The sequence below is a fragment of the Prinia subflava genome, chromosome 1 (assembly GCF_021018805.1).
Source record: "Prinia subflava isolate CZ2003 ecotype Zambia chromosome 1, Cam_Psub_1.2, whole genome shotgun sequence".
NCBI lineage: Eukaryota > Metazoa > Chordata > Aves > Passeriformes > Cisticolidae > Prinia > Prinia subflava.
The window spans coordinates 128,439,966-128,467,090 of record NC_086247.1 but is presented as its reverse complement, the minus strand read 5'-3'; the positions used below and the strand labels follow the sequence as shown (position 1 = coordinate 128,467,090).

At 40.3% G+C, this 27,125-nt stretch overlaps 4 protein-coding genes across 9 annotated transcripts in view; 2 read left to right on the top strand and 2 right to left on the bottom strand.

The window, feature by feature from the left end:
- Positions 1-1,517, bottom strand: part of COL28A1 (collagen type XXVIII alpha 1 chain) — a 65,824-nt gene extending 64,307 nt beyond the window's left edge. The window contains exons 1-2 of the mRNA XM_063391833.1: positions 1,109-1,517; positions 689-901 (exon numbers count right to left, since the gene is read on the bottom strand). Coding sequence (XP_063247903.1) covers positions 689-901; positions 1,109-1,517 — 622 coding nt within the window. The remainder of the gene's footprint in view (positions 1-688; positions 902-1,108) is intronic.
- MIOS (meiosis regulator for oocyte development) lies at positions 1,168-13,896 on the top strand. Of its 4 annotated transcripts, none has more exons than XM_063411713.1 (12): positions 1,168-1,265; positions 1,787-1,869; positions 2,134-3,500; positions 3,698-3,796; positions 4,692-4,949; positions 5,782-5,951; positions 7,580-7,645; positions 8,265-8,423; positions 9,188-9,340; positions 10,529-10,733; positions 11,782-11,911; positions 12,133-13,896. In XM_063411713.1, the coding sequence occupies exons 3-12, from the start codon at positions 2,204-2,206 to the stop codon at positions 12,227-12,229; spliced, it is 2,634 nt and encodes an 877-aa protein (XP_063267783.1). In that variant the 5' UTR covers positions 1,168-1,265; positions 1,787-1,869; positions 2,134-2,203; the 3' UTR covers positions 12,230-13,896. The 4 variants fall into 4 exon arrangements, with proteins under 4 accessions (XP_063267783.1, XP_063267812.1, XP_063267793.1 ...); XM_063411723.1 differs by lacking the exon at positions 1,168-1,265 and adding an exon at positions 1,272-1,424; XM_063411742.1 differs by lacking the exon at positions 1,787-1,869 and having other exon boundaries at positions 1,171-1,265.
- A 2,427-nt stretch (positions 13,897-16,323) lies between these two features.
- RPA3 (replication protein A3) lies at positions 16,324-19,348 on the bottom strand. Its single transcript, XM_063411700.1, has 4 exons — positions 19,172-19,348; positions 18,891-18,965; positions 17,343-17,451; positions 16,324-16,857 (listed from the first exon to the last, which is right to left on the bottom strand). Exons 1-4 carry the CDS (start codon positions 19,268-19,270, stop codon positions 16,775-16,777), a joined length of 366 nt encoding a protein of 121 aa, XP_063267770.1. The 5' UTR covers positions 19,271-19,348; the 3' UTR covers positions 16,324-16,774.
- The window catches only part of UMAD1 (UBAP1-MVB12-associated (UMA) domain containing 1), a 77,911-nt gene continuing 70,127 nt past the window's right edge, over positions 19,342-27,125 (top strand). Inside the window, exons 1-3 of one of the 3 annotated variants that reach the window (XM_063411682.1) lie at positions 19,360-19,380; positions 22,291-22,343; positions 26,432-26,550. In XM_063411682.1, coding sequence (XP_063267752.1) covers positions 26,469-26,550 — 82 coding nt within the window. In that variant the 5' untranslated portion in view covers positions 19,360-19,380; positions 22,291-22,343; positions 26,432-26,468. The other 2 variants (XM_063411675.1, XM_063411691.1) reach the window with 2 other exon arrangements.

Below are 27,125 nucleotides of genomic sequence, written 5' to 3'. Positions count from 1 at the left end.
CACTGGCACAGGCTGCCCAGAGAAGCTGTGATGTCCCAGCCCTGGAAGGGCTCAAGGCCAGGCTGGACAGGGCTCTGAGCAACGTGGCACACGGGGAGGTGTCCTTGGCAGGGGTGTTGGCATTGATACCTTAGGATTTCAGCTTCTGTATTCTTCATATATTTGTAATCCTGCAATTCTTTAGCCTATAACTCTAAACTCCATATAGATTGTGAGTCCAGCTTTCCCATTTTGGTCAGACAAAACAATTTCTCTTTAGGTCTGGTAATCAAGGATAGCTTACTGTTTCAGGCCCTGAGAAACGCAAACAACAAGGAGCTGGGGGGAAACAAACTTGGGTAATGACTTAATTACCTGAAGCTGTAACTGGAAGATTAACCCTCAATATGCAAAGGCACCAAGCTTAGGAAAGTATGAAAACCCATGACCTGTGGTCCATTTTTGGGTGTAGCCCCCGGGGGGGGGTGTGGGGGGGTATGTGTGCTTCGTCTGCCCTAAATGTACCTGGAAGCCCTTCAATAAATGTAACCATTTTTTATTCTCTTAATTTTGTCTGGCCTCTGTCTCAGGTAGTCGCAAAAGGCATCAGAATTAGATGCTCTTTGCGGTCACAGAATGTTTGGGTCTGGAAGGGCCCGCAGTGGGTGCTCCCGCGGGGCCATCCCAGAGCCCATTGCCAGGAGCGCACCCTGAGGGCTCCCGGCCCGCTCCGGCCCGGGGCTCTCCCCGCTCCCGTTCCCGGCCCGGGGCTCTCCCCGCTCCCGTTCCCGGCCCGGGGCTCTCCCGTTCCCGGCCCGCTCCGGCCCGGGGCTCTCCCCGCTCCCGGCCCGCTCCGGCCCGGGGTTCTCCCCGCTCCCGTTCCCGGCCCGCTCCGGCCGGGGGCTCTCCCGCTCCCGGCCCGCTCCGGCCCGGGGCTCTCCCGTTCCCGTTCCCGTTCCCGTTCCCGTTCCCGTTCCCGTTCCCGTTCCCGTTCCCGTTCCCGTTCCCGGCCCGGGGCTCTCCCGCTCCCGCCCCGCCCGGGGGCGCTGAGGTGCCGGGGGCGCGCGAGGGGCGGGGGGGACACGTGACCCCGTCGCGCGCCAATGGGAGCGAGGAGCGCGGCCGGCACCGGAAGCGCTCGCGGCCCCGCCCAGGGAAGCGCCCCCGCGCGCGCTGCTTCCGCTTCCCCGGCGCGCCGGAAGCGCCGGCGCAGCTAGGAGCCCGCGTGCGCTCCCCGCGCGGGCGGCGGCGCTGGCAGCGGCCGGGCTGGAGCTCCCGCGGGCCGGGTGAGCGAGCGGCTGCCGCGGCCGCGAACAGAAAGAGGGAGGGTGGCGGTCTCCCTGCTCGGGTCCGCCCCTGCGGCCGCCTCCGCGCTCCGCGTCTCCTGCCGGAAACGGGTTGCGGGCGGGGGTGACCTGCAGGCACACGGAAGCGGCCCAAGTGGAGTAAATAATGCTGTTTTTTATACTTCCTGGTCTTGCGTGTCCTTTTCCAGAGTAAAAGCAGAGGTGTATAGGATCTGTGGGGTTTGTTCGCATGCAGGCGCGTGTAGTGATTCTGGGCGTGCAGCTACCGGGAGTATAAAGGGAGTTTGGCAGTAATGTGCCTGTTTGAATGTTGCTGGACAAGATACGAAGGGAGACGAGGCAGCATTGGGGCAAGTGGTGGGATTACGGGATGTACAGTAAGATGACCATTTGAATTTCTGTTGAAGTCTTCCAAGACAGGAAGCCTTTCCAGCCTATGGAGCTGGCTTTAGGCTAAACTGAGAGACTCTAATTTTTGTCACTTAATGCTTTTTAATTAGGCAGAGAAATTCTCGTCTAGGTGTTTGAGGGAGTGACTCTTTCCCAGCGGCACGCCCACGTATCCTGCCACAGCGCATCTCGGGTAATGTCTGCTTGCTTAATAGTGGTGTGGAGTTTGTAAACACAGCAAATCCTGTTGGCATCAGTTTGTAGGTGGCTGTGTTGGTATATGTACCAGCAAAAACAACATGTGCTGTGAGGATAATGCTGTGTGATTTGGCCTGAAATGTGTTATGCGTTAAACTTTTGGGCTAAAAATCATTTAGTTTTGCTTGTTTAATGATGATTTCAAGTTGAAAAAGATTTTGTGTTTTTATAATGTTCCTACAAATTATTTTCTCAACAGTTTCTGTATGCATGGATATCACCTGAATCTTCTTAGCAGAGCTTAAATTGTGTGTCAACTTACCGTAGCCATGAGTGGCTCCAAACCTGATATCCTGTGGGCCCCACACCACGTTGACAGATTTGTTGTGTGCGATTCAGAGCTGAGCCTTTATCACATTGACTCTGCCGTAAGCTCTGAACTCAAGGCGGGGTCCTTGCGGTTGTCGGAGGAAACCACGGCTACACTGCTGTCGATAAACTCGGATACACCGTACATGAAATGCGTGGCTTGGTATCCCAAGTATGATCCTGAATGCCTCCTTGCCGTGGGACAGGCCAATGGCCGGGTGGTACTGACCAGCCTTGGGCAAGACCACAACTCAAAATCCAAAGATCTGATAGGCAAAGAGTTTGTTCCCAAACACGCCCGGCAATGCAATACCCTGGCCTGGAACCCCCTGGATAGCAACTGGCTTGCGGCTGGGTTAGATAAGCATCGGGCCGACTTCTCAGTACTGATCTGGGATATCAGCAGCAAATACGCCCCAGAGACTGCAGTTGCTACAGAGAAAGTGAGGCTTTCAGCAGGAGATGCAGAGGCAGGCCTGGTAGTAACAAAACCACTATATGAATTAGGACAGAATGATGCTTGTCTCTCTCTCTGTTGGCTTCCACGGGATCAGAAGCTGCTGTTGGCTGGAATGCATCGAAATCTGGCTATCTTTGATCTTAGGAACACAAGCCAAAAAATATTTGTCAACACCAAGGCTGTCCAAGGAGTGACTGTTGATCCCTATTTCCACGATCGTGTTGCTTCCTTCTATGAAGGTCAGGTTGCCATATGGGATTTAAGAAAGTTTGAAAAGCCTGTTTTGACCCTGACAGAGCAACCAAAACCCTTAACAAAAGTTGCATGGTGTCCAACAAGGACTGGACTGTTAGCTACTTTAACAAGGGATAGTAACATCATTAGACTGTATGACATGCAGCATACTCCCACCCCTATCGGAGATGAAACTGAGCCGACAATAATTGAAAGAAGTGTCCAACCATGTGAAAATTACATTGCTTCATTTGCCTGGCATCCCACAAGCCAAAATCGAATGGTAGTAGTGACTCCCAACAGGACTATGTCTGACTTCACAGTTTTTGAAAGAATTTCTCTTGCGTGGAGCCCAGTGACATCCTTAATGTGGGCTTGTGGGCGACATTTGTATGAGTGTACAGAAGAAGGAAAGGCTAGTTCCTTGGAAAAAGACATTGCAACCAAAATGCGCCTCAGAGCTCTGTCAAGGTATGGTCTTGACACTGAACAAGTTTGGAGAAATCACCTCCTAGCTGGAAATGAAGATCCTCAGCTGAAATCGCTTTGGTACACTCTGCATTATATCCTTTGTTTTATGGTAGTTTTTGTCCTAAGGAAGTAATATACCTTTATATGAAAACCACTTACATAAAATGCATTGAAATCTTTAAATACAATGCAACGTCCTGTAGATACTTTGTATATGTTAACAGGATGTGACTTTAAAATTTTTAAAACATTTTTTCAGAAAAATTAAGCTTCCTATACATGAAAATACTTATGAAGCAGTATACTGAAGATATGGATCAAAAACTTACAGGAAACAAAGGTCCTTTAGTTTACGCTGGCATTAAATCAATTGTGAAGTCATCTTTGGGTAAGAATGTTCCTCTTTGCTAAGTATTGTTGTAGTATGTTTGCAGAATGATGCACTCATGGATTTGTCTTTGGCAATTGCTCAAAGAGGCTATTTAAAAACATCAAAACAAAGTATTTCTGTTTGTGTTTTAATAATTTAAGTTAGCAGTAATTTCTAGAGTTTTCAGTGTTCTTGGAAAGTCAGTAATTGTAGAAGCATAGTGTCCTCAGAAGTAAATCTTTAAACTGTTTCAAACATTTGAGTTTTGACTATGGCACTAAGAATTCTTGCTCCCTGCATAACTATTCCATTTTTCAAAGCTCCACATCAGGTTGTGGTTCTAGAAAGGTGACTTTGCTGTAGTCACTGGTAATGTATTAAGTACATAGCACCATAACATTTAAATAAGCTGACCTGTTGTGGTGATCGCTCGTGGTTCATCCCATTCTGCCTTTCATGCTCGCTGAAATGTTTCTTAGTATAATTTATTATTTGAATATTTCTTTCTCAGTTCAATGTATGTCCTATTCATAACAATGCTTCTTGGAGCAAAAAATGAGTTTTCAGTGGTGGGAAAGTTTCTAACACTTTGATGCTGGCTGAGAACTGGTAGAGTAGGTGTGACCGTGTATTATGTATTTTCAATTTGAACACAGAGAACTCCTGTCAAATGTAACAATTGATAGAAGAAAGAAAAAAGACTGAGGAATATGTGTCAAGCTTAGGTGCATAATTTTTAGTAGATCAAAATAATTTTGTGCATGCTGCTCCTTACCATGGAGTTGTAAGCAATGTTAAAATACTAAAATGTGATACTCAGCTTTTGTACCGTGCTTAATGATTTAAGTCAAAGCCTTGTGTTGTGATTGGAATTGAATCTGTGATTTAAGCATAATTTGTTTCCCATTTCTAGGAACAACAGAGAACCTCAGGCAGAGCAGGAGTGGATCTGATAGACAGGCAGATATTATTCAATATCTGAGTGAGGAGAGATCTTTGGCCTTGCAGCTCTGTGGGTGGATAAAGAAAGGAACAGACCTAGATGTGGAACCTTTCCTAAATTCATTGGAACAGGAAGGAGACTGGGAGCGAGCTGCTGCTGTAGCACTTTTCAACTTGGACATACGGCGAGCAATACAAATTCTGAATAAAGGGGCTTCCTCAGGAAAAGGTGTGTATTGTGTTTACTCTTTTATTTTGGCACTGGATCACGTTAGCAGATTTTTCCTGTTAACAGAATTATGGAAGATAATATGGAAGAGATGCCTGTTGTACTGTGAAATTGTTACTTGAAACACTTGTATTGGAGCTTGACAAATCCTGGTATTTCACTCATCAGACTACCATATGCCATACCGTCTATTTAAAATAGATCTTATGTTTCAGAGTTTCCTACTGATAAAAGCCTCAGAAAGACATATGTTCAGAACTACTGGGATTCTTTTTATTTGAATGGAATTGCTGGGGGAAAGAGTGCCTGTGCTTTCCACAGGGAGGGCTCAGAGTGAAGACGTGCTATTTTCAAATTCAAGAATACAATTGAACTTTCTGACAGAATGAATATTTAGATTAAATAGTTTTCACGTTTTTTAGAAAACTTCTTAGCTTGAAACTTCTGTGTAAAATTGTCATCTTCCAGCTAGGTTTGTTAAGCAAAGGCTGGACATACAATCCTGTCTTTTCACTTCTTGTGGATATGCATTATGATAATGACAGTCTTTTATGACAGCTATTTCAAAATACCTCAAGTAGTGTGGTGTTGTTTAAAGAGGCTGTCATGCATGTAGATGCTAACTTACCTGAACAGACGCATTTAAAGCAAAATCTGTTATACATGATAGTGTCTGCACATTAATTTAGGCACTGTTAATTCTACTGCATTTTGTGTTGCATCCTGACAAATCATGTTTCAAATGGGTGCTTTCATTTACAGTTTTAACTGAATTTTTTGTAAGTCCTTAACTTGAATAATCTTGTTTCACTGATTGATATTCATATATCAGGTGATCTGAACCTTAATGTAGTAGCAATGGCTCTGTCAGGCTACACAGACGAGAAGAACTCACTTTGGAGAGAAATGTGCAGTACTCTAAGACTGCAGCTGAACAATCCCTACCTGTGTGCTATGTTTGCTTTCCTGACGAGTGAGTCTGGCTCATATGATGGTGTTTTGGTGAGTAAATTCCTATGTTAGGTGAAAATTTCTTTATGCAATAGGAACATATAGATATATGCAGGGATATATACATATATACATACGTAGGGGGAGTCCTATATAGTCCAAGAATTAATCAAATTAAAACCTATTCTTTTATCCTGGTGCTGGCAAATAGCTTTTTTTTCTGCAAAAGAGACATCGCATATCAGTTATGTTAGTGAATAAGTCATGTATAACTAGTCAAAATACCGATTATAGTTAACACATTTTTATAGGAATTTTATTTTTAGCATGGAGTTATTAAACCTCTAGAAATCCATTATCAAAATAATGTAAGCAGTGGGAAGAAACAGAAGAGAGATTAATAATGGAATTGCAAAAAGCAGACTAAATGCAGGGATGTTTGCAGAACTTTTCATGAAGCTACATTTGCATTGAATTGTATTTTATTTTCCCTTGCTTACTCATTAAAATAATTTCACTTTGTTGAAACAGTAAATAGAGTAGTTCCAGGACTTCTGAAACTGATACAGAAATGCCATTTAAAGGGCAAACTAAACCTTTAATCATGAAATACTTTGAGCCTTGGAGGAGTTCCTGATTAGAGAACAGTAGAAATACTTGATTCTGTATGAATTATTTAGCCTAGGAGAGGACTCCTGTAATGCAGCAGAATAATTGGCCCAAAGCTGTTGAAAGTGAAGTTGTCATAATTTGATGCTCTTAGGGTAATGAAAAATAAAAAAGTTTAGAATCCCAGAGGGGAGAAACCTGAATGTTTTTTTGTCTTTTTGTCTTTGAGAGAGAGTATTGTTGTTCTCTGGATGTTGGGTAGTAATTTTACAGATTTTTTAATTGATGAACTGGCAACTTGCACATGATTGCTGTTTGTTTGGTTTTAATTTTAATTTTAATTTTTCCTTCACTGACACCTGTTGAAATCTGCATGAAAGATTTTGCTGAGCACCTCTTGTTTTGGCAGTGTCAGTCACAATTTCTAATCTGAGAATATCAGAGAGAAAAACATGGGCATAGCTAAGTATTGAGAATTAATACAGAGAAGTATTTTTTTCTTCAGTGTCACATCTAGTAAAATGGTTAAAAAGCAGAAAGTAAATATCGATACACTGCTGGACCTCAAGTGTTAATATACTTTTGACAAATTAGTTCTGGATGTTTAGTTTTTCTTTGCTTGGGGTGTTTTGTTTGCTTTGTTAACTTTTGTTTGCAATTTAAGGAAGGAATTGAGTGGTTAGGCTAGTTATTTTGTAAATACAGTAAACAGAACTTGGTTTGTTTTTCTTCTGCCTGTGACTTGGTGGGACTTCTGGCTATACATGCTGAAAGCACTAAGGCCTCTACAGCACTTGCTGTTTATTTTTGTAGAGTTTCATAAACGGTGTAGGATGTGTTGTACCAGGCTTTCCTGGTGGATCGTGCAGTCTTCCTCTGATACCTGTATCTGAGTACAAACAAGTAAACAGATACTTAGACTTAGCCTTCTCCAGATGTCACATTTTCTTCGTACACAATTAATTTCATTGTATTAATTAGATAGTAGTGCAAGTGTTCAGATTTTTACAATGTGTTGGAAAAATGGAAACATGTATCTGATGTTAATATTTGCATTTTTCTCTCTAAAGTATGAAAATAACGTAGCTGTACGAGACAGAGTGGCATTTGCTTGCAAGTTCCTCAATGATGCTCAGGTAAGTTTGTGGTTGCACATTTAAACAAACTTTTAAACTGGGCTTTATTTAGAGGTAGAAGAAACTCTGGGGTAGAGGGGTGAACAGTGGAAATAATGAGTCATTAGTGATTTGTTTTTTCTTCTCACAGTAGTATATAAGGTATGGTATAATCTGATTTTTAGTTTTTACTTTCAGCTTAATTTTTGATTTAGTTTTTGGTTGGTTGGTTTGGGGGCTTTATTGGTTTTGTGGTGGTTTTTTAGGTTTTTGTGAGTATTCATTACATGGTAGTTCAAATGCAGTTGCATTAACTGTACACCTGTTTTATTGGAGAGTATTTCTATTTATTCAGTATTTATTTCCAGTTGCTAATGTTCTCTCAAATTATGGTTTGGTTTTGCAGCAGAAATGTTCTATTTTAAATTACGTTCAAAGTATTCTAAGAACGTGTAACCTCTCTCCTTGCATTTTCTATCAAGAAGCTTAAAGTTTGTTTAGAAACACTTGTTTTCATGCAGTTCCATACAATAGAGTAGTTTAACTTTTTCTGCATAACATCTAGCAAGCAACACATTCTGTTAGCAGCAGATGCTGTTTTTACATATATTTATGTATTTCTTCATATATATTTTTATAGCTCAACAGGTTTATTGAAAAGCTGACAAATGAGATGAAAGAGGCTGGGAATTTGGAGGGAATACTGTTAACAGGGCTGACAAAGGATGGAGTTGACTTGATGGAAAGTTATGTTGACAGAACTGGAGATGTCCAGACAGCAAGCTACTGCATGCTACAGGTTAGTGTGTCACTCCAAAACAAATTTTATGGAGGAAAACTAAACGTAGTTTCTTTGTCAGGGTAGTATTGAATCTTGTGAACTAAAAGTTATTTTCTGTATTAAATTCGGACAGGTGGTTGTTTTTGGTTTTTTTTTTTTTTTTTTTTTTTGGTGGAGTCATCTGAAACTCAGTGTTAACTGGTAAGTTGTGTCTTCCCACTCCCTGGTTGAAGTAGCTTGAAGAGATAATAGGGGAAAGAGACTAAAGAAAATCATAGTCCTTTTCACTACCTGAACTGGGAATACCCAGTTATCTGCTTATTGCTGGTGTTTCTTGACATATTCTTTTTTTCTTTTTTTTTTTTTTTTGCTTTCAGGATTTTGGTAGCAAACAAAAGCAAGGTTTTTCGTTTGTTTTTTTTTAATGGACTTTTCTTGGCCCTTAAACATTAGCAGCAATTGCCAGCAGTGTATTTAATTGCATATGCAGTCATGACAATGATACAGATTGTGATACATGACAGCACTTTCAAATCCTTCATCTCACAGACAGGAGTTCTTAGGAGGACGTGGCAGCACAAGTATTTTCAACCAGAGAGAAACTGAAGAAAACATTTATCAATCTCACATTACAATTTAACAGAAAATTAATCTTCTTTTGGATAAATGACACTGTATTATTTCTTATACCTTGCAGTACTGTGTAAAGCCTTTTGAAAAAGTGAGTGATATGTATTGTGTGTCTTTAATGTATGTCTGACATTTTTTCCTGCCCACTTTAGGGTTCCCCATCAGATGTACTTAAGGATGAAAGGGTTCAGTACTGGATTGAGAACTACAGGAATCTCTTAGATGCCTGGAGGTTTTGGCATAAACGTGCAGAATTTGATATCCATAGGAGTAAGCTGGATCCCAGCTCAAAACCTTTAGCCCAGGTAAATATAAATCTTATAGAAACATGACCAGTCCAGAAAGAAACATGGCATGGTACTTCTATAAAAAAAAACCCTGTAGTCATATCTTGGTTTCCATGAGGATTTATGTGTAAAAGAAAGATTTCAACTTAGCCTGCCCTAAAAAAAAAAGGAGGTGTCACTTTTTTTTTTCAAATAATAAAAAGTCTTTCATAATCTTTAACCTATGAACACTTTTCTTCTGGGGGAACTGAAAACTCATGTGATTTTTTTTTTTCTCTCACATGCTGAAAAATGAAATCAGAGATGTATCATCCAGCTGAATTCAGTGTCAGGGTGAGACTGATGCTGAAACCATGGAACTAGTTCAAATTGCTTTTGTTTTAATTGAAAAAAAAAACCCTCAAAGCTGTTTTGAAGCCCTTGAGCCTGAAATTAAAGTGAACAGCAGCAACTTTCATTATCTGTTCTGAACATACACTGACCCAAAAAACTAGCACCCTGCCCAAATGCTATCTTCTTAACATCTGGTGGCAGTTTCAGCCAACATGATCTTACCATGGTACCTTTTACTCTCTCCTATCTCCTAAGTATGTTCATTATGAGCTTTAGGGCCTGAGAGTTTCTGAGGAAAGCTGATTTTGAATTATTTTATCAGTCACAGATATTCAAGCAGAGTTCTTCCAAGTGGGAGGGAGTTGAATTTACAGCTCCTTCCTCCTAATGTTGTTAACATACATACCCCTGAAGAATTTAAAATATGTGCTCCTTGGTATCAAGTCACAACCTGTGACATGAGGGATGCTGATAAATAATATTAGGATAATCCTTATGTTGGGGATTCTAGTATGAGTCATCTGACTATAAAGAAGGAGAGACCAGACTTTACATAGTAAGTGGAATAAATTTCTTCTGTTACTGGAGATACAGCTTTTATTATCTTAAATAATATCTTTCAAAGTTTTAGTAATTGTGCATGTTTTTATGTGCTTTTGAAGTTAGTGAGCATCATTAAGGCCAACTTCTCAGGGCTGTGTGCCTCATCTATAAGCCAAGATGTTAAGAACTCTTTCACAGGTAACCTTGGCATTGTAGGGCACTCTCTAGAGTATCTGGTAAATAAATGTTAATTAGCTTGAATGAATTCACTCACAGGTGTAGCAAAAGTGGAACCAAACCAAAAAATTAATGGGCATTTGTTCTCTTTAGGTGTTTGTGAGTTGCAATTTCTGTGGAAAATCAATCTCTTACAGCTGTTCAGCTATTCCTCATCAGGGGCGAGGTTTTAGCCAGTATGGAGTCAGCGGTTCACCAACCAAGTCAAAAGTCACGAGCTGTCCTGGCTGCCGTAAGCCCCTTCCCCGCTGTGCACTTTGCTTGATAAACATGGGAACACCAGTTTCCAGCTGTCCAGGTATGACACACTGGGGGGTTAGAGGCCAAATTAGCAATTCCTATTGAAAGATCTTCTGTTGCACTTCTTTTTTCTATTTGTGCTTATACTGTAAATATTCATACTCACCATTTTGAAGGGAGAAGGACCGTAGTTGAGAACTTGCTTACATCCCTTCTCATTTTGTGATGAAACCTTTGTTTCAATTCTAAAGAGTCAGACAGTATGCACAGTTACTTTGTTGTGGCAGTTTTCCGTGAGACAAATTCCATAGTTAGACTGATGTAAAGATTCAAGTATTAAGGGGATCCGTAGTGTGAGTTTTACGACAGAAAGAGATGGGGAGTGTGTTTTCTTGAGATGAATTGTAGGCATGCTACACAAATCTTTGAATGTAAATGAATTAATTTTTAGCTGTAAGAGGAAGAAGGGTGTGGTGTACTTTCTGTTACTAAGTGTGAAAGAAAGCATGAGTCATGCTGTCACAGCTAAGAGGTAATTATGACTAGAATCGTTTGGTTTTAAATGCCTTTGGCTCGGCATTATATAATGTCTAAATGAAAAGGATTTCAAACATATTTTTAAGTCAGTCTTATTACAGAGCCATGAGCAGCTGTGCATTTGTCATGTTTATTTACCTCTTATTCTTTCACTGATCTTGGTTATGACTTCTATATTGTACTTGTTCTAATTCATAACTTAGATTTTGTTGATTTTTTTTTCTAAAGCAGATTTCATGTGTAACAGAACAGGCCCATAATTCACTGGAATATAAATCAATCAATAAGGCATAAATCAACATTGAAGGAGATTCTGTCTTTTAACACTTGTTTAATAGGCAAGTTCAGCATATGAATAAGATGAGAAGCAATGGCTGAGCAGTCCAATTCTTTTTTGGCATTGTTCCAGGTCTTAACATTTTTACTGACTCCTACTTTAAAATCAGGATGCTTTTTCACATAATGTTCTTAATTTCAAAATTATTTTAATGGTGTTGCTGAGACTGAAATATAAATTAAATGTAATGATTTACGGCTGTATTTGTGGGGGTGGGTTTGCCTTTGGACAGGAGGATCCAAGTCAGATGAAAAAGTGGATCTTAGCAAAGACAAGAAGTTAGCCCAGTTCAACAACTGGTTTACTTGGTGTCACAACTGTAGGCATGGTGGACATGCTGGTCATATGCTCAGCTGGTTCAGGTAAGTTGATGTTAAAGTTTTGTTATTTCACATATTGTTCTGCACTGAGTAGAACATGTCTCGTTCACTGTATCTATCAGTGATAGATTTATAAAGTTTAAATAATAAAACTGAACGATGATACTGAGTTTTTCTGAGATACTACACCTCTGCACACAGTTAAATGTATAACTGCAAAATTATTTTACCTATTTTTTCTTTTTTTGGCTGTTGCTATTTAGGGACCATACTGAGTGCCCAGTTTCTGCCTGCTCTTGTAAGTGTATGCAACTGGATACAACAGGGAATCTCGTTCCAGCAGAGACTGTCCAGGCATAAATACTCTTAGAAAATGTGTGGCTCTCTAATGGATGTCCATCACAGTCCAAGCAGATATTTTAGACAAGGTAATTTGTGACATACTGTGAAAAAATAAATTGCTATCAAAGTGGTAAAATGATGTGTGTATGACTGCTTGGTAGAAACAGGTATTCCTGAAGTGAGCCTCTAGGTACAGTGGATGGCCCTTATTCAGAAGACTGAAGAAAAGCACTCCTGGAACTGTGTACTCTTTGGATTTGCTAATATTCAAAGAAGACATTTATGTAAAAAGTTTTCAGGATAATGCTGATTGGTCCCAAAGCTGAGTTTATATGCTGGGAAAGCAGACCTTCAAAATAAACACTTGAAGATGGCAAAGTGATGCTGTGGATTCCTCAGTTCATTGTTTGATCATTCTCTTGTATGCAAATGATAATTTGTTTCCTTGTAAGTTTATTCAAAGTGCCACTGCTAATTGCCTTCTAAAGATTTTTATTTAAAAGAAAAATCCTTTCTTTTCTGTTCCCAGGTTTTGTTGATAGTAAAGCAATGTCTTTGCAGTTCAAGTCCTTGCTTCACTAGGCTACATTCTAGCTGATTCAAATTTTAATGCTAAATAGTTTGGGAGTTTTCTCTCCTAGTTATGACTGTATCCTAGAGAAGAGTTCCCCAAGAAGTCTCAGTGCAGAGTGCAGGTAAACTATAGGAGGTTTTAGCTGATACATTTTTAACTTAGTACTGTGAAGATCTGGAATCTCAAGGACTGAAGACTTGTAAATATGTAAGTTGTAAACTACGTGCAGAGTTTTGACTACAAAAATATTTGAAGACTTTGAGATAACCAGCATTTCCCCTACTTCTGAAATATACTGGGAAGTGTGGAATCAACCTATATAAATCCTGCTTCTGGTCACTCGTGGACACCCATCTGCTCCCAGTTTTAAATAATTGATCAGAGTACTTCTAGATGTGTTACCAGCTGGAATTAAGATTATTTATTAACTTGAGAGAGCATCAATGATATTTTGCTAATAGTGTGCTAGGAGCTAATTGGTATTGTTGTCCTTGACTTTGTAGGCAAGAAAATTCACACAAATTAGGGAAAAAAACCAAACCTGTTTTAAGGTATGTGATAATAACATCAGTTTACTTGGTGTGTGTTTATTTACAGTATATGAGTTACTCAACACTTGTGTGCTATGAAATACTAAATGGAATGCTAGCAATAAACTGGTACTGTTTCCAGGACTGTGAAAATTGGTGTTTTAAAGAGAATATATTGTAATATACCACTAGTTCTTTGTGCTCTAGTGTAGTGTCAAGAAGATAAAATGTGGAAATGTTTTTTGTGGATGTACAAGATTACATTCAGGACTTTGGGTTATATTTTCTGAGTTATCAATAATGTTGTAATACATCTGCTGCATTTATTTTGATCTAAAATTGGCAAAGATCATCTTTTAAGTTAAAAATCTAAGAGGTACTTGATATTTCTAGGCATGGGAGAGCAGGTTTTTTTTCTTTTTAGAATATTTATTTCTCTTTCTAGTATTTTTGCACACTTCACATTGCTGTTGAAGAGCTCTTCAAAATGTTCTCCATTTATAAGTGTAAACTGGGGCTTACTGTATGATACCCTGTTTATATAAATACAGACAATAAAGATTTTGGTTTATGTAAACGAAGATTGGTAAGTGTCAAGTGTTTGGTTTTTATTCTTGTGTAGTAACATTTAGTACATTTTCCTGATAATTTCCATGTTGAGGTGAATGCAACATACAGTATCTCATTTTCTCATGTACAGAAAATTCATCTATAACATTTTCACCTGGACTATAACTGTGTGTGTCAAGTTCTATCACTAAATGAAATTACATACTCACTTCAATATTTGTATCTTTGCAGTGTTTTGGATTATGAATGTGCCTATTCTGGCCCTATGAGTTTTGCCTGTTGCAATTAGTAATCAGGCTTTCAGGTCAGTAATTACACTCTGCAAAATTTACAAAGTAAGAGCTGTGTTTTTTAAGTACCAAATTTCTTTTTCCTTGTTTTGTTTTTAAATTAATAAACCTGTCATTTTTGGGGTGATTTCTTGTTTTCTAACAAAAAATATAGCTACGCCCATTTTATTAGCTGCAGTTATTTTTTTGTTTACTGTTGCCTGGTAAATCTCAGCTCAACTCTGCTGAAGGTGTCGTTGCTACATGCTACAATGTTTTGATCCTGTGGCTCATGCTGATTACATTTCATTTTTGTCCTTCATTAGATGCTCCAGCCTAGCAGCCCTTCCTTGATTAAGCACAAGCACTTTATCATCACACACACAGGCTCCTTGCTCATGAGCACTACACCAGTAGTGCATGAGTCCCTGCCCAAGCCAGGACAGCAGAACAGGCAGGCAGGGCCAGCCAAGAGCCCAGCAAGAAGATAAAGTCTGAAAGTCAGTCATGAGTCTAGTGAGACCAGTCGTGTTCCAAATACCATGAACTTCTAGAAGCCTGCTCCAATGACAGCATTCACTTCATATGCCCCTTCTCCTCTCCCAGGCTCCCACCATTCACCAGCCTCCTGTCCTCCCAAAGAAGCCCACCAGCTCCTCTTCATGCCTTCCCTTACTGGCTTTGGTGACATCCCTCTCTGGTGTTTGTGATTCAGTTGCCCTGGTGCCTCCCCTTTGGTCAGTCTCACAAAGCCCCTACTTCCCATTTTATCATCTAGGAGCTCTGGCAGTTTCTCACCTTTCATTGTGTGCGTGGTACCTGGGTCCTGCTGACCATCAGGCCTGGCAGCAGGCCCAGGTTGTCTTTCCTTTGGTATCTGTCATGTCTGGCAGTTTCCTGCATGGTGATGCAGGAAATGATGCTGATAAATGCATTTATGACCTGAGCACTTCTCTAATACCAAGGTTTTACAGTTCCTTGCATTGCTGTCTGGTTTGTACAGCCATGTAGCCAGGGTAGGCCATTTATTCACACAGCCTGATAGTCTGTAGAGAAGCAGACGAATGAAAAGCACATAAGGGAATTTTTTACTTGTGTACAGCTTTTCCAGCCACCTTTACCTGATGCAGGACTGCATGAACAAGAAGAGTCTTGACTGACAAAGAGAAACCAATGTGTTCAAACTTTCCCTCACAAAACCTCATACCCCGGGCTGGTCTCTGAAGTGCTAAAGCCATCTAGTGGCAGGCCAGTCCACTGGGCCTGAGTGGTCTGGAGAACTGTACATAACATTTTACAGAGTATAGGTACACACACAAAATACCAATTTTCTAAAGCAGAATAGAACAAAATAGTTTTAAATGCTAGGAAAACATGCATGCAGTTGCTAAGAATGACATTTGATTCTACTGAGCACTTTAAATTGAGTGGTAATAGGGCATGGACCATTGTGCCATATGGACCTTGTGTTCTGTTTGCTTAGATGACCTCCTTCCCAGTGAGAGTAGCTGTGTCACTGTCACTCTTCTTCGGGGGAGGGAGAAAAAAAATACATCCTCTGTTAACTTGATCATCCCTCCAGTCTGTAGTGAGTTCAAAGTCTAAGTTTTGGAAACATATTCCTCGACTGAAAAAAAAGAGATATCTATAAATAAGCACAAAGCTAGCAGTCTTATTAAGGCATGAAATCTAACTATTAAACCTAAAACCTGTTTGTACAAAAGTTTAATGAAAATTTAAGGCTACAGTTTACTTAATATACTTTGAAATACTTATTAATTCCCAGAGACTGTTTCCAAAGTTCAATTTTATTTTATATGTGTTACCTCAAGTGCTGCAAAAATTTTGCCAAGTGTTGTAAGTAGCCTGGATAGTAACAAAATTGGGGCCTGTTGGAAGTTCCTAGGGTTAGTCACCATGACAAGCTGGCTGAATCCTGGTACTGCTGCCTAGACTCCAACCAAGAATGAAGGCTGTGATGGCACTTCAACTGTGCTTGAAGTCCCCAAGCCTAATTCGACATCTCCCAAGAGTTTAATATCAGTGCAAAGGCAAGAACCTTGTATTCCACTTTGTTAAATTTAACTGTATCAGATAAAATAGAACAGGAGTCGCCACATATCACTGAAAAGAGCACTCTAACATTTAATGCTGACACGAATGGTTAAATGCAGGGAATCTTTTTTATTGGAGAAGATACCATTTTCAAGATGCAAAATACCCACTCATTCAATAAATTTATATCAAAGCAAATTAAATCAAAAATCTTTATATTGGAACCCCACCATTTTTTTTTCATAAAAGTTATCCTAGAACCTCTACCAACTAGAAAAGGATGCTTACAAAATTTCAGTTTCTGACAAGTCTGATCTTGTAAGAGGACACTCATCACAGATGGAAAAGGGTTAAATATATACAGTGAGTGAGACATTCACATTCATTCTCCTTGCTGAATAAATACATTTTCAGAGAAAATACTCCTCAAAGGCAATACTTAGCACATGCAACAGTGTCTTTTCGGTATATTTGTTGAAAATAACTGCAACTGTTACCATGCTGTCAGGTGAGAAACCACAGTACTGTTGTCTCCTCTCAAGCTCTAAATACATGCTAATAACAATCAAGTGTTCATCCCAGTACCAAATGGGAAGTATTCGGGGAATTCATGAATAATTTTTAGTGCTTCATTGTAGAGTTCCAGATCTGAAAAAGAGCAAAGGAAATGGTTATAATGCATAAGCTCAATTCCCCACAAGCCACCGACAACATTCAAGTACTGCTTATTTTAAAGCAGTGCTGCTGAGTGACCCCAGTCTCCCTCAAGCTCCCATTTCCCATGGCAGGAACATTCATTGCTTGTTTTCTGAGGGTTACTTTTAGGCCTGCTAGCTGCACAACCACAAAAGGTCCAGGGCAAGGTGAGAATCATGGTCAGGAGTGGGAGAACAACTAGGCCACAGCAATTATCTAGACTGGCTCCAGCATTGAGTCACTCTCTGCAGTTTAACTGTAAACCACTATATGTGGTACAGAACTTTTCTCATGATACTCTTCTACACCTTGCTCCTTATCTGGCAGCCTGAAGAAAGACCTCATCTGTAAAAAAAGTTAACTAGGTTTCCTTTCTCATTTACTGAAGCAAGTTGAGAACTCAAAACGAATTTGCCATAATGTATATTCTTACTTACCAAATGAACTTTTATCTTCTCTGAACTGGACATATGACGCACACATGATGGTGGCCTGATTTGTTACTCTTCCCACCACTTCAATAACTCCTGAAATCTCCTCATCCAGCTAGAAAACACACCAAATAGGAAATTAGTTACACTAAAGTAGCTGCTGTCTTTACTGCACAGCTAGGAACTCTCCACAACTGATGGTTTGTTCATGGCAGATTCTGTTCCATGTCAAACAATACAGTACCAATGAACATCCCTGTCATCCTCCCCCCACAAACACCTTGATCCACTTAGAAATTTACAGGTTTTGTAATAGCCAATTCAATACCAACAACAACAACAACAAAAAAAAAAGAAAAAGAAAAAGAAAAAAAAAAAAAAAAAAAAGACACATCCAAGGAAAGATACTGGTTCATGAGTATATAAAACTGTGTCATTTAATCACTGAACAGACACAGAGAGAGAACAATTCTGATTTTAATGCACTGCGTTCAAACCTGTGTCAATTACAGAACTCTGTAAGAGTTAAGGAAGTATCACACATTCCAGAGAGCAATTCCAGGGTTACACATCCAGGAGGTATATCTGGAAATAATGTCTTAAGTAATCTGTCAGTAAGTGTTCAGAATACAAAATTGTCACTAATAAGCCTTGGTTGAACAAAGGAAAAAAGACTAAAAATTATATCATATGCCAAAATAGTACAGCTTGAACTTTTCTTTTTGTTGTTGTTTTTTAAGATACAAATTTTAACAGTGCAGTACTATTTTGGTAATCCTCTTCTAATATCTAAGACTCATTTTTACTTTCTATTAAATCTTCTGGAGTGATTCCCTCTCCATAATTCTGGGGTCCTCTGCTGAGGAAATACACAAACAATGAAATACACTGAAAGGGAAAATAGATAGAAAGCATTTTGATTAGCAAATCTATTAGTTTCCCCACTGACATTGGGTGAATTGGAGAGATGAATCAGAAGAGAATGCCCAAATGTTATTCCTTCAGTGGCAGGTGACAACAAAGGAAGCAGTATTTTTGTTCAGTAGTTCTAATTATGTTATACACATCGCATTCATTGCTTGGGGTTTTTTTTAAGAATGAACACTTCGAGCTAACTATGAAGTTTACTGAACGCAAAGTGTTCTAAGAGGATAGAGCAATGTTAACTTTAAAAACTCTTGAAATCACCATGTTCATTTTGATTGTAGAAGCGATAAGAAAATGGGAGAAAAAACTGAAATTAAAATAAACCTAACGTAGTGGAATATATTACACTGTGAACAACGAATAGAGTAAGATAAAACAGCCAGACAGGGATGTGTCTGACAAGGAATGAGTTCCGTCTCTTAGCACCAGCTGAAAATCGATGAAGACCAAAGCAGCTCACGGGTAAGAAGACTACAGGTTAGCTGCAAGATGCAAGAAAGAGAGGCAATGAAATACAGGTGGAAAAACTCAAAACATGTACAGGCATGTGCAGGTTTCAGAAGAGACAAAACCTCCGGAATCCACAAGAGGCGACATCAAGTATTTCCAAAGCACTCCTTAACTTACAGGCTCGCTCAGCTCCACAGTCGTATGCTTTCCGAGTCCATCCGCAAGCACGACAAGCTTCCCGCTGGGATGAATCTGCAAAAGAACATTTAGGTCTAGAAAAGACATTAGGCCTGTGCGCCCCAAAGGCACCTGGAAGCGCCACAGCTTCGGCCGCCTCAGCCAGTTCTTTCCCGCAAGACCCGTCCGCCTCCCGCCCCGCTCCCAGGCCTGGAGCGGCCGAGCTGCCCGCACGGAGCGCCGGGGCAGCGCCGCCAGAGCCCGCCGAGCGCCCCGCGGACCTTCTCGACGCGCCCCACGAAGCAGACGGGCCCCCCGATGTGCTGCGCCAGCTGGCCCGTGGCGATACGCGGCCGCGGCACCTCGTGGATGTCACCCATGGCCGGAGCCGCTTCCCGCCTTCCGCCGAGGGCGGGACGGCGGCCCCGGGAGCGGGCGGTCGGGGCGGGACTTCCCCTCCGCCCGAGGCGACCCGGAAGCGGAGGCGGAGGTTGGTGAGAGCGGCGGCGGCAGCGGGAGGGTGGGTGACGGATGGAGGGGCGGCTGCCGATGCTGCCGCGGCGGGGAGGGCGGCGGGGCCGAGCCCGGGGAGGCCGGGGGAGCCGGCCGTCAGCTTGTCCTGTCATTTAATCCCTTTAAATTGCCCCATATTTCCCCTCCCCGGCGTTTTCCCTCTCCCTTCAGGTACTGGTTCCGCTCAGGTGTCATTTGGCAGCGTGCCCTGGCAGCAAAAGGCGTCCCGGGGTGCGTCAAGCACCGTACAAACACAGGCGATTATCCCGCTGTAGTCAGCGCTGGTGTGGCCTCATCTGGAGTACTGGGTAGTTTTGGGATCTGCAGCTACATCCAGACGAGGGAATCAAAGCTGGTGGAGGCAATGTCCTGTGAGGGAATCTAAGCTGGTGAAGGCAATGTCCAAAGCTGGTGAAGGCAATGTCCTGTGAGAAACAGCTAAGGACTTCGGGTTTGCCTGGTTTGGAGAAAAGGAGGCTGAGGGTTGTCCTCACCCACTCGAGGCTTCCTGAGGGCGGGAAGTGGAGATGAGATGCAGGTCTCCCTGGTATTCAGTGGAATATCCCAGGGTACATGGGAATGATTCAAAGCTGCACCAGAAGAGGTTTAGATTGAACATTAGGAAGCATTTCTTTTCTGAAAGGGTAGTCAAGCACTAGGACAGGCTTTCTAGAGAGGTGGTCGAAGCCCCAAGCCTGTCAGTGTTTAAAGAGGCATTTGGACAATGCCTTTAATAATGTGCTTCAGCTTCTGATCCTCCCTGAAGTGGTCAGTGGACAATAGGACCAGATGATCATTGGAGATTCTTTCCATTGTAGATTCTTTCTGAGCTATTCTTTTCTGTTCTATTAATTATATTTTATTGTATTGTGGAAATCAGGCTGGTGCTCAGTCTCCAGGTTTAGAACAACTGATGGATGTAAGACAGATACAGTATCTGGACATGGCACTTGCCATGCATCTTGCCTTTTCCCGTGTGTTTTCCCAACTGATCCCTGGCATGGACAGGTTCCCCCCAATCGCTCTTGTGGCAAAGGCAACTCACATGTCCCAATCTACATTTGAGGAGGTGTTGCCAGCAGGCTGAGGGAGCTGCTGCTTCCCCTCTGCTGTGCACTGGTGGAGCACCCGGAGTGCTGGGTGTGACATGGACATACTGGCAAGAGGCCAAAGAAGGGTCACAGCAATGATTATCAGACTGGACCATCTTATATATGAGGAAAGACTGAGAAAGCTGTTTAGCCTAGAGAAGAGAAGGCTCAGAGCATTCTTATTAATGAATATAAACGCCTGAAGGAAGGGTAAAAGAGGACAATAAATCTCTGTTCAGTCGTGCCCAGTGAAAGGAAGAGAGGCAAAAGGTACAAACTGAAACACAGGAGGTTTCTCAGGGAACATCAGGGAACACTTTTGTCACTGTGAGAGTGACCAAGCACTGGTACAGGTTGCCCAGAGAGGTTGTGGGGTCTCCATCCTTGGAGATAGTCAAAAGCCACCTGGATATGGTCCTGAACAACAAGCTCTAAGATGGTTCTCCTTAAGCAGGGGGTTGGACAAGGTTGCCTCTGAAGGTTCTTTCCAACTGCAGCCATTCTGTGGCAGCGATTTCCTTTTCTTTGCCAAGACTGGTGTTTCAGGAAATACTTGGGAAAATCCAACACTGCTCTTATTTAAAAGGGCAATCGCAAAACCGCCCATGCGCCGCCTGTCTCTTCTAACCAGCCACGGGCCAGCTCAGCTTGCTAACCAGCACCAAGTGGTTTTTGTTAGTTGCTGGAGTAGTGTTGTTGTAGGGCAGTAGCTTGTGTCAGCTTGCCAAGGAAACAGAAAGCTACTGCCAGAAGCTGTGCAGAACCAGCACGTGACCAGGGAGTGCTCTGGAGTTAAATCTTATATGAGATTTAGCTGCTTGTCATCCCCTCAGCGTCACCGTGACATTCGCCTGTTCAGTATTTTATTTGCAAGAGAATATCCTCATCTCCATAGCATATCTTCAGAGATTTGAAAGGAGAGAGCTCATCGCTGTACTGCTGGAGCAAGGTGCAGCAGGCTGCTGCACAGTGGCCCTTCCAGGGCTGAAGAATTTGAAGGGTCAGCGGCTAGACAAACATGTTGTACAAGTTCTTACAAATGCGAGTCTGTATCACACTTAGCAGCTGTTGAAGGTTTGCATTCAAAAGAAAATTGTTTGAAGGGAAAACAGTAGGCTTCAGCCTGTCGTGTATTGTGTTTCATTAACACCTAGCTTTCTCTTTTTGCATTTCCTGTCTTCAGGGGTTTGAATGTTTACATCAGTTTAAGTGCTGTTATTTCACTCCTGGCTTTGTTTTTGTCACCTGTGCTTTTATTGTCTGACTTGGTTGTGGCTGGTTTTTTATGATTCAGCCTCTCCAAGTGTTTTTATACTATGGTAATTTGGGTTGTATAGTTCTTGTACTTCTGCTTTCCTTAAATTTTATAAAAACATTAAAAATAAATACATTTTATGTAATACAGAAAAAATACCTTTGTTAATGTTACATTTCACACATATCCTTTTTTTAAAAATTTGGGTTTCTTAGGTTACTTTCCATTCTTCTGTTTTCAAGAAATACAAACTAAAGAACCATGACTGATGTTAATACCAGAGAAAAGAAATTATATGCCTTTTTTTTTCCTTCTTCACACAGTAACTTAGACTAGGCCAAAAGCTTTTAAACTGTTCTTTTGGTGTCACAGAGAAATATTTTCAGCACGCTTATTCTTGACTCTTAGATTGGTTGTTTTCACGATAAGAAGGATTGTACATCTTGCTCTTTTTCTGATTGCTGCTTTATTGGTGAGTCACAGCAGATGGTAATATGGAAGTGAGAACTGCTCTGATGCTCTCTGTTTTCTTTTTCCATAGATTGTATATCTTAAGCTGCTAGATGTGAAATTATTCTGGTTCTTTCATTTAAGGTCAGTTTTGTGTCTTCTTCTGTCCTCATTTCATCATTTATGTAATTACTGGCAGTGCCACCGCAATTCTGCTTTGCTGTGTTACTGGGCATTGTCTCTTCATCTTAGTAGGCATCTTTGGTGTTTTTAACATTAAATTACGATTCTCCTCAAGTATTGTGAACCTTCAGAAAAGGTTGAAAAGTAATGGTAAATACACTAAGATCTTTGTTGTATAGAAATTTTTATTTGATTTAACATATTGGTTTGGCTCAAAGGTCGCCCATAGTTCTTGTCAAAGGAGACTGACAAAATGCAGGAGGAATAAATTAACCCCTTTGTGCAGCTCTGTAACTCATCTTTGTCCAGTGCCACGTATGTTCTCAAAGCCTCACAGAAAGACAAAATATATTTTGCAGCCTCACAGAATTGCTGTAGCTCAGAGCTTATTATTTGCTAATGACTGAAGCCATGCCAAAAGCATTATTCTTAACTATCAGCGATTGTGTTCACTTTTTTTTTGTGAGAGAGAAACATGAGGAGGAAGGGAATTGCATATTCCTACCAAGGGAGATTTTTATCTTTAGGCAGTGAATTCAATTTCAGGTCTCCTATAGAAATAAAATTAATCCCATCTGGAAGGGAAAAGTGCTGTGCTATATAAGAGAAATGACTGCAGGAATGTAGTACTATCTCTGAATGGTGGGTGTATTTTCTGTAATTTTGTGTTGACAGCTTTAAAAAAACCTCCACAACTAAGTGCTTTTTTTCTGAAGTCCATGTGACCATGCATCCAGGTCCCAAAACTTCAAATTTAATTTTTACTCTGAAATGAAACTTGTATGAAACTGGTTGTTCTGAGCTTTCATTACCTGAAACCTCATCTTATCTACAAGTAGTAAAACTGCAGCCTGATTCTGCAAGTACTTAAACTGTGTCCTTATCTTCAAGAGCACGAGTGTTTCCATTCAGCTCTATGTTTCTTTGTTGGATAGGGGCTTTGTTCTGTTTTTAACATGTGATTCAAGAAATTTAGTGGTTGCATTTCCTGTTGCTGGGGAGATTTATGTTTACTTTTGAAGTAGCACAGTTGATAGGATTCTTAAAAGAGCATCACAAATGCATTGCCTGTCTACAGTCTTTCCTTTACCCATGCTATATTGTATATAGCTCTATTTTTTGTTTCCTTGCCCTGCCTCTGTTTTTTTTAGTGATCCTTTGTTTTTTGGTTTATTCTTAATAGTGTGTTCAACAAAGCTACTGAAATACTGAAAGTAGTAGTTGTCGAACTCTTCCTTCTGCATACCTTACAAAGACCCAAGATCTACTAGCACAATTTTGTTTCTAAGAGGTTCCCAGAGAAGGAAACACTAAACATGTTAGTCTTTTTGTTTTTTATACTGCCTCCCCACATTCAGAGTCACAAAATAAGCAGGTACTATTTTCTTAGGGCTGGGCTGGTGATTTTCATACCATAAGGACTTGAGACCTGAGCTTAGGATGTACTTTTGTTATTTTTGTTTGGTTTTCTGCTTCAGGCAAACCTATGTGTGGGTTTTGGTTTTGATTTGTTTGGTTTTGGTTTTTTGTTTTGTTTTCTGTTAAAGAAATACTGCTGGCAGTGGAATTAAGCTACTTCAAAAATGGAAAATTCCAAAATAAAGATCAAAACTTACGTATGTGGATAAGATGAATTCTGTGGGGTTTAGAAAAATATGGGATACTGTCAACAAAAGTAAAAAATCTACTATGTGAAAGTGCTTGTAACATTAATTTAGCTAGATGAAATTGTCCTAATTGCTAATTTACTCTGAATTTAAATGCCTATTGTCTTTTAAGCAGTGAAGTTTAGGTATGTTAAGTATGCAGGATTTAAAAGACTAAAAGTGCACGGTTCCCTATACAAATCTTTTGTGCCATGTGTGTACTGATTAAGATGCTTTTCTTTGTGCAAGAAAGAAGGGAAGGGGGACATGATGTGATAGAGCTGAAAACTGTACAATAATGCAGATCAAAAGAGAAAAAAGTGTCATTGGAGCAACTGCAGCTCTGGCACCTCAAGTGACTGACTGGAATCTGAGCCTTTACCAAAGCTATCTTTAAGATTTTGCACATCAAGTTGATTTTGCTTCTGGTTGTTGCACACTTAGGATGAAGGTAAAATTGCATTTTAAACTGTTCCACAACTGCCTCTCCTTCATACATCATTGGAGCAGAAACCTGACTCTTGAGCATTACAGCACAGGTTTTTACCACTTGAGCTATGGGACTGACAACCCTAATTGGTAGCAGGAGAAGACTTATTCCCTGAGGGCTGAAAAAGGAATATGCTGCTGGCGCCATGTGTTGAGCCTGGGTGTGGGGGGAGGTAAGGAATAAATGAGATAATTAGGAGTTTCTACTGTGTAATCTCCATGGAACTGGAAATATCAGTATTTCTCTTGCTAAGGTAGGAAAACAAGCAAAAAGGAATAAAGTGCTGTTAACTAACATTTTTTAAAAATAACTGTATTCCTCGGATTGCATCACAGAATGGTTTGTTCTGTTCTTGTGCACGTTAATGTAGTTTATTTGGTGGCTAGAAGTTGCACAGTGTCAGCATAAGCAAGCAGTAGCTGGCCAGGCTGTGGGGTATTCAGTCCTCCAGTCTCAGGTATCAGGCCACAGTTTGAATAGCTGCTGCTTTTGCCATGATCTATTTATACACTGTTCCAAGCCATGCTTGCACTTCATACAGGACTTTCTGGAGTGTGTGATCGCTTGTAACAGCAGAACTTTAGACATTTATATGAACAGTCAATACTGAGCTGCCACAGGTCCCTGGCCACAGCAAAAAAAGAGTCTTGTTTTTTGTATAATGAATATTTAGGTGGGAAGTGAAGAATTCCAGCTAATAGTTAATCTAGGATTTTAATCTTTGGGGTTTTTGTTTTGTTTTGTTTTTTAATCTGCACATTTCACAATAGCACTCTTGATTCTTTTCCACATTCTAAATGTTCTTCTTTGTTAAATTTAATGTGAATTAATGTTATTGAAACTTGACCCTGTATACCTCTTTAAATCTTTACTCTGGAATCCTTTCCTCTGTTGGAGGTGTATATTAGATGTTGCTATTGGTTTGTCCGTCCCTTCCCTTCTCCTTAACATGTTCATATCTGCAAAATAATTCAGGATTGTGCTCCTCAAACTCTGCTTTAAAGTTGCAATTACATTATTCCACTTTTCCCAATTTTATATGGGTATTTTAGTAGAGAAGATCTTTGCATGCCTTTATTAAGGCTTCCCATTTGTGTCCAGCACAGAATGTATTTCAGCCAGACCACAAGCTGCTCCATAGGTTGGTGTCCAGGGGTCCAAATTCAGCCTTAGAGGGCCCTCATGGGTCTCTTTGTGGGTTTTTAGTATGACTTTGTCCTATTTAAGCTACTCAGAATTGCTTCTATGTAATCTTCCAGTTCTGAGAGAGAGGATTCTGTGCATTTTCTTTTTAGTCCATGTTTTTTTCGCAATCGTTTCCTTGTTTTGTTCTAGCAATGGAGTTCTTAGCTACCTTGGAAGATTCTTTTAATGAATTACTGTTGCAAAAAAATTGCTACAGATGATTTTGCTGCTTTTTCTTTTAAGGAAATTATTGGTAGCTGTTAATCAAATATACTCAACTGTTAGGCTGTCTTTTAAGATTGCAAACTGGGAAACGGAGAATAGTTACCACTGTCTTTGAAGAGAAAACTTGTCTAATAACAGTACAAAGTAGCAGAAAAATATGAAAACATGCTGGATAAATGCTGAAAGAAGTTTCAATTTTTAATTTTCATTGAGAAAAGTTGAAGTTTTGTTTGTTTGTTGGCGTTTTTATTGTTGTTGTTTTGGGTTTTTATGATTCCACTCCATTCATAACTTTGTATAATAAACCTTTTGTACTTCACTCTCCTCTTGCCTGTTAAAGTAAATTGCTACATCAATAAGGTAATGTCTGACACACAAATGCCTGATATTTCAAATTGGGTAGTAAAGATTAGGTATCTGGCCTTACTACATGGTCTGTTATGTGAACTTATTGTAAGTTCTGTTATCATATGTTTATTTAACATGTTTTGTCTGCATTTTAGATAACACCTTACAAGACAGAAGGAACCCAAAGAGACTATGTTCAGCTTCTTCCGGAAAAGTCAAGATTCAAAGAAGGTTACAGCTCCAGAGAGAGAAGCAGATGGATTTGTTATTGTGGGTAAGTGGTTCTTCTGTATAAAGTGATTCTTTCATCTTTCAAATTTTGATCTTGAAGTTTCTTTGAGATGCTTAAACTAAATGAAATGTTAAGAGAAGCCATGATAAAACTTGTTCAGTATTCTTACTTTTCCTGACAAAGTTAATTTTCTTAGTCTGCTCATTTGGACTAAATAGCTGAAATTTTATTTACATTGGTCTGAACTCATATTCAGGAGCATTGAAAATGTACTTTCTTGTTTTCCTTTCATGCTGTGAGTGGGGAGAAGTTACACCCTTACAAAACAGGAAAGGTCGAAGTTCAGGCTTCTAGCTTTATGATTGGAGCTGTGGGAAGGGAATATCTTACTGCAGTTGTTAAAGAACTGGCTTTTATTCAGGCTCCTTCCTTTTCATTTTACCCCCAGACTTTTTATATTAGAAGCCAAGAAGTGTCTATGCATTTCTGGTCGTGGTGAATGTAGATGCTCTATCTCAGAACCTGACTCTTAGTTTGGTAAAAATTAAGTAGTTTAGGATTTTCAAAGTCTTCTTGTTATTCAAAAACTAATCTGAAGTATACATACCTGAGAATTG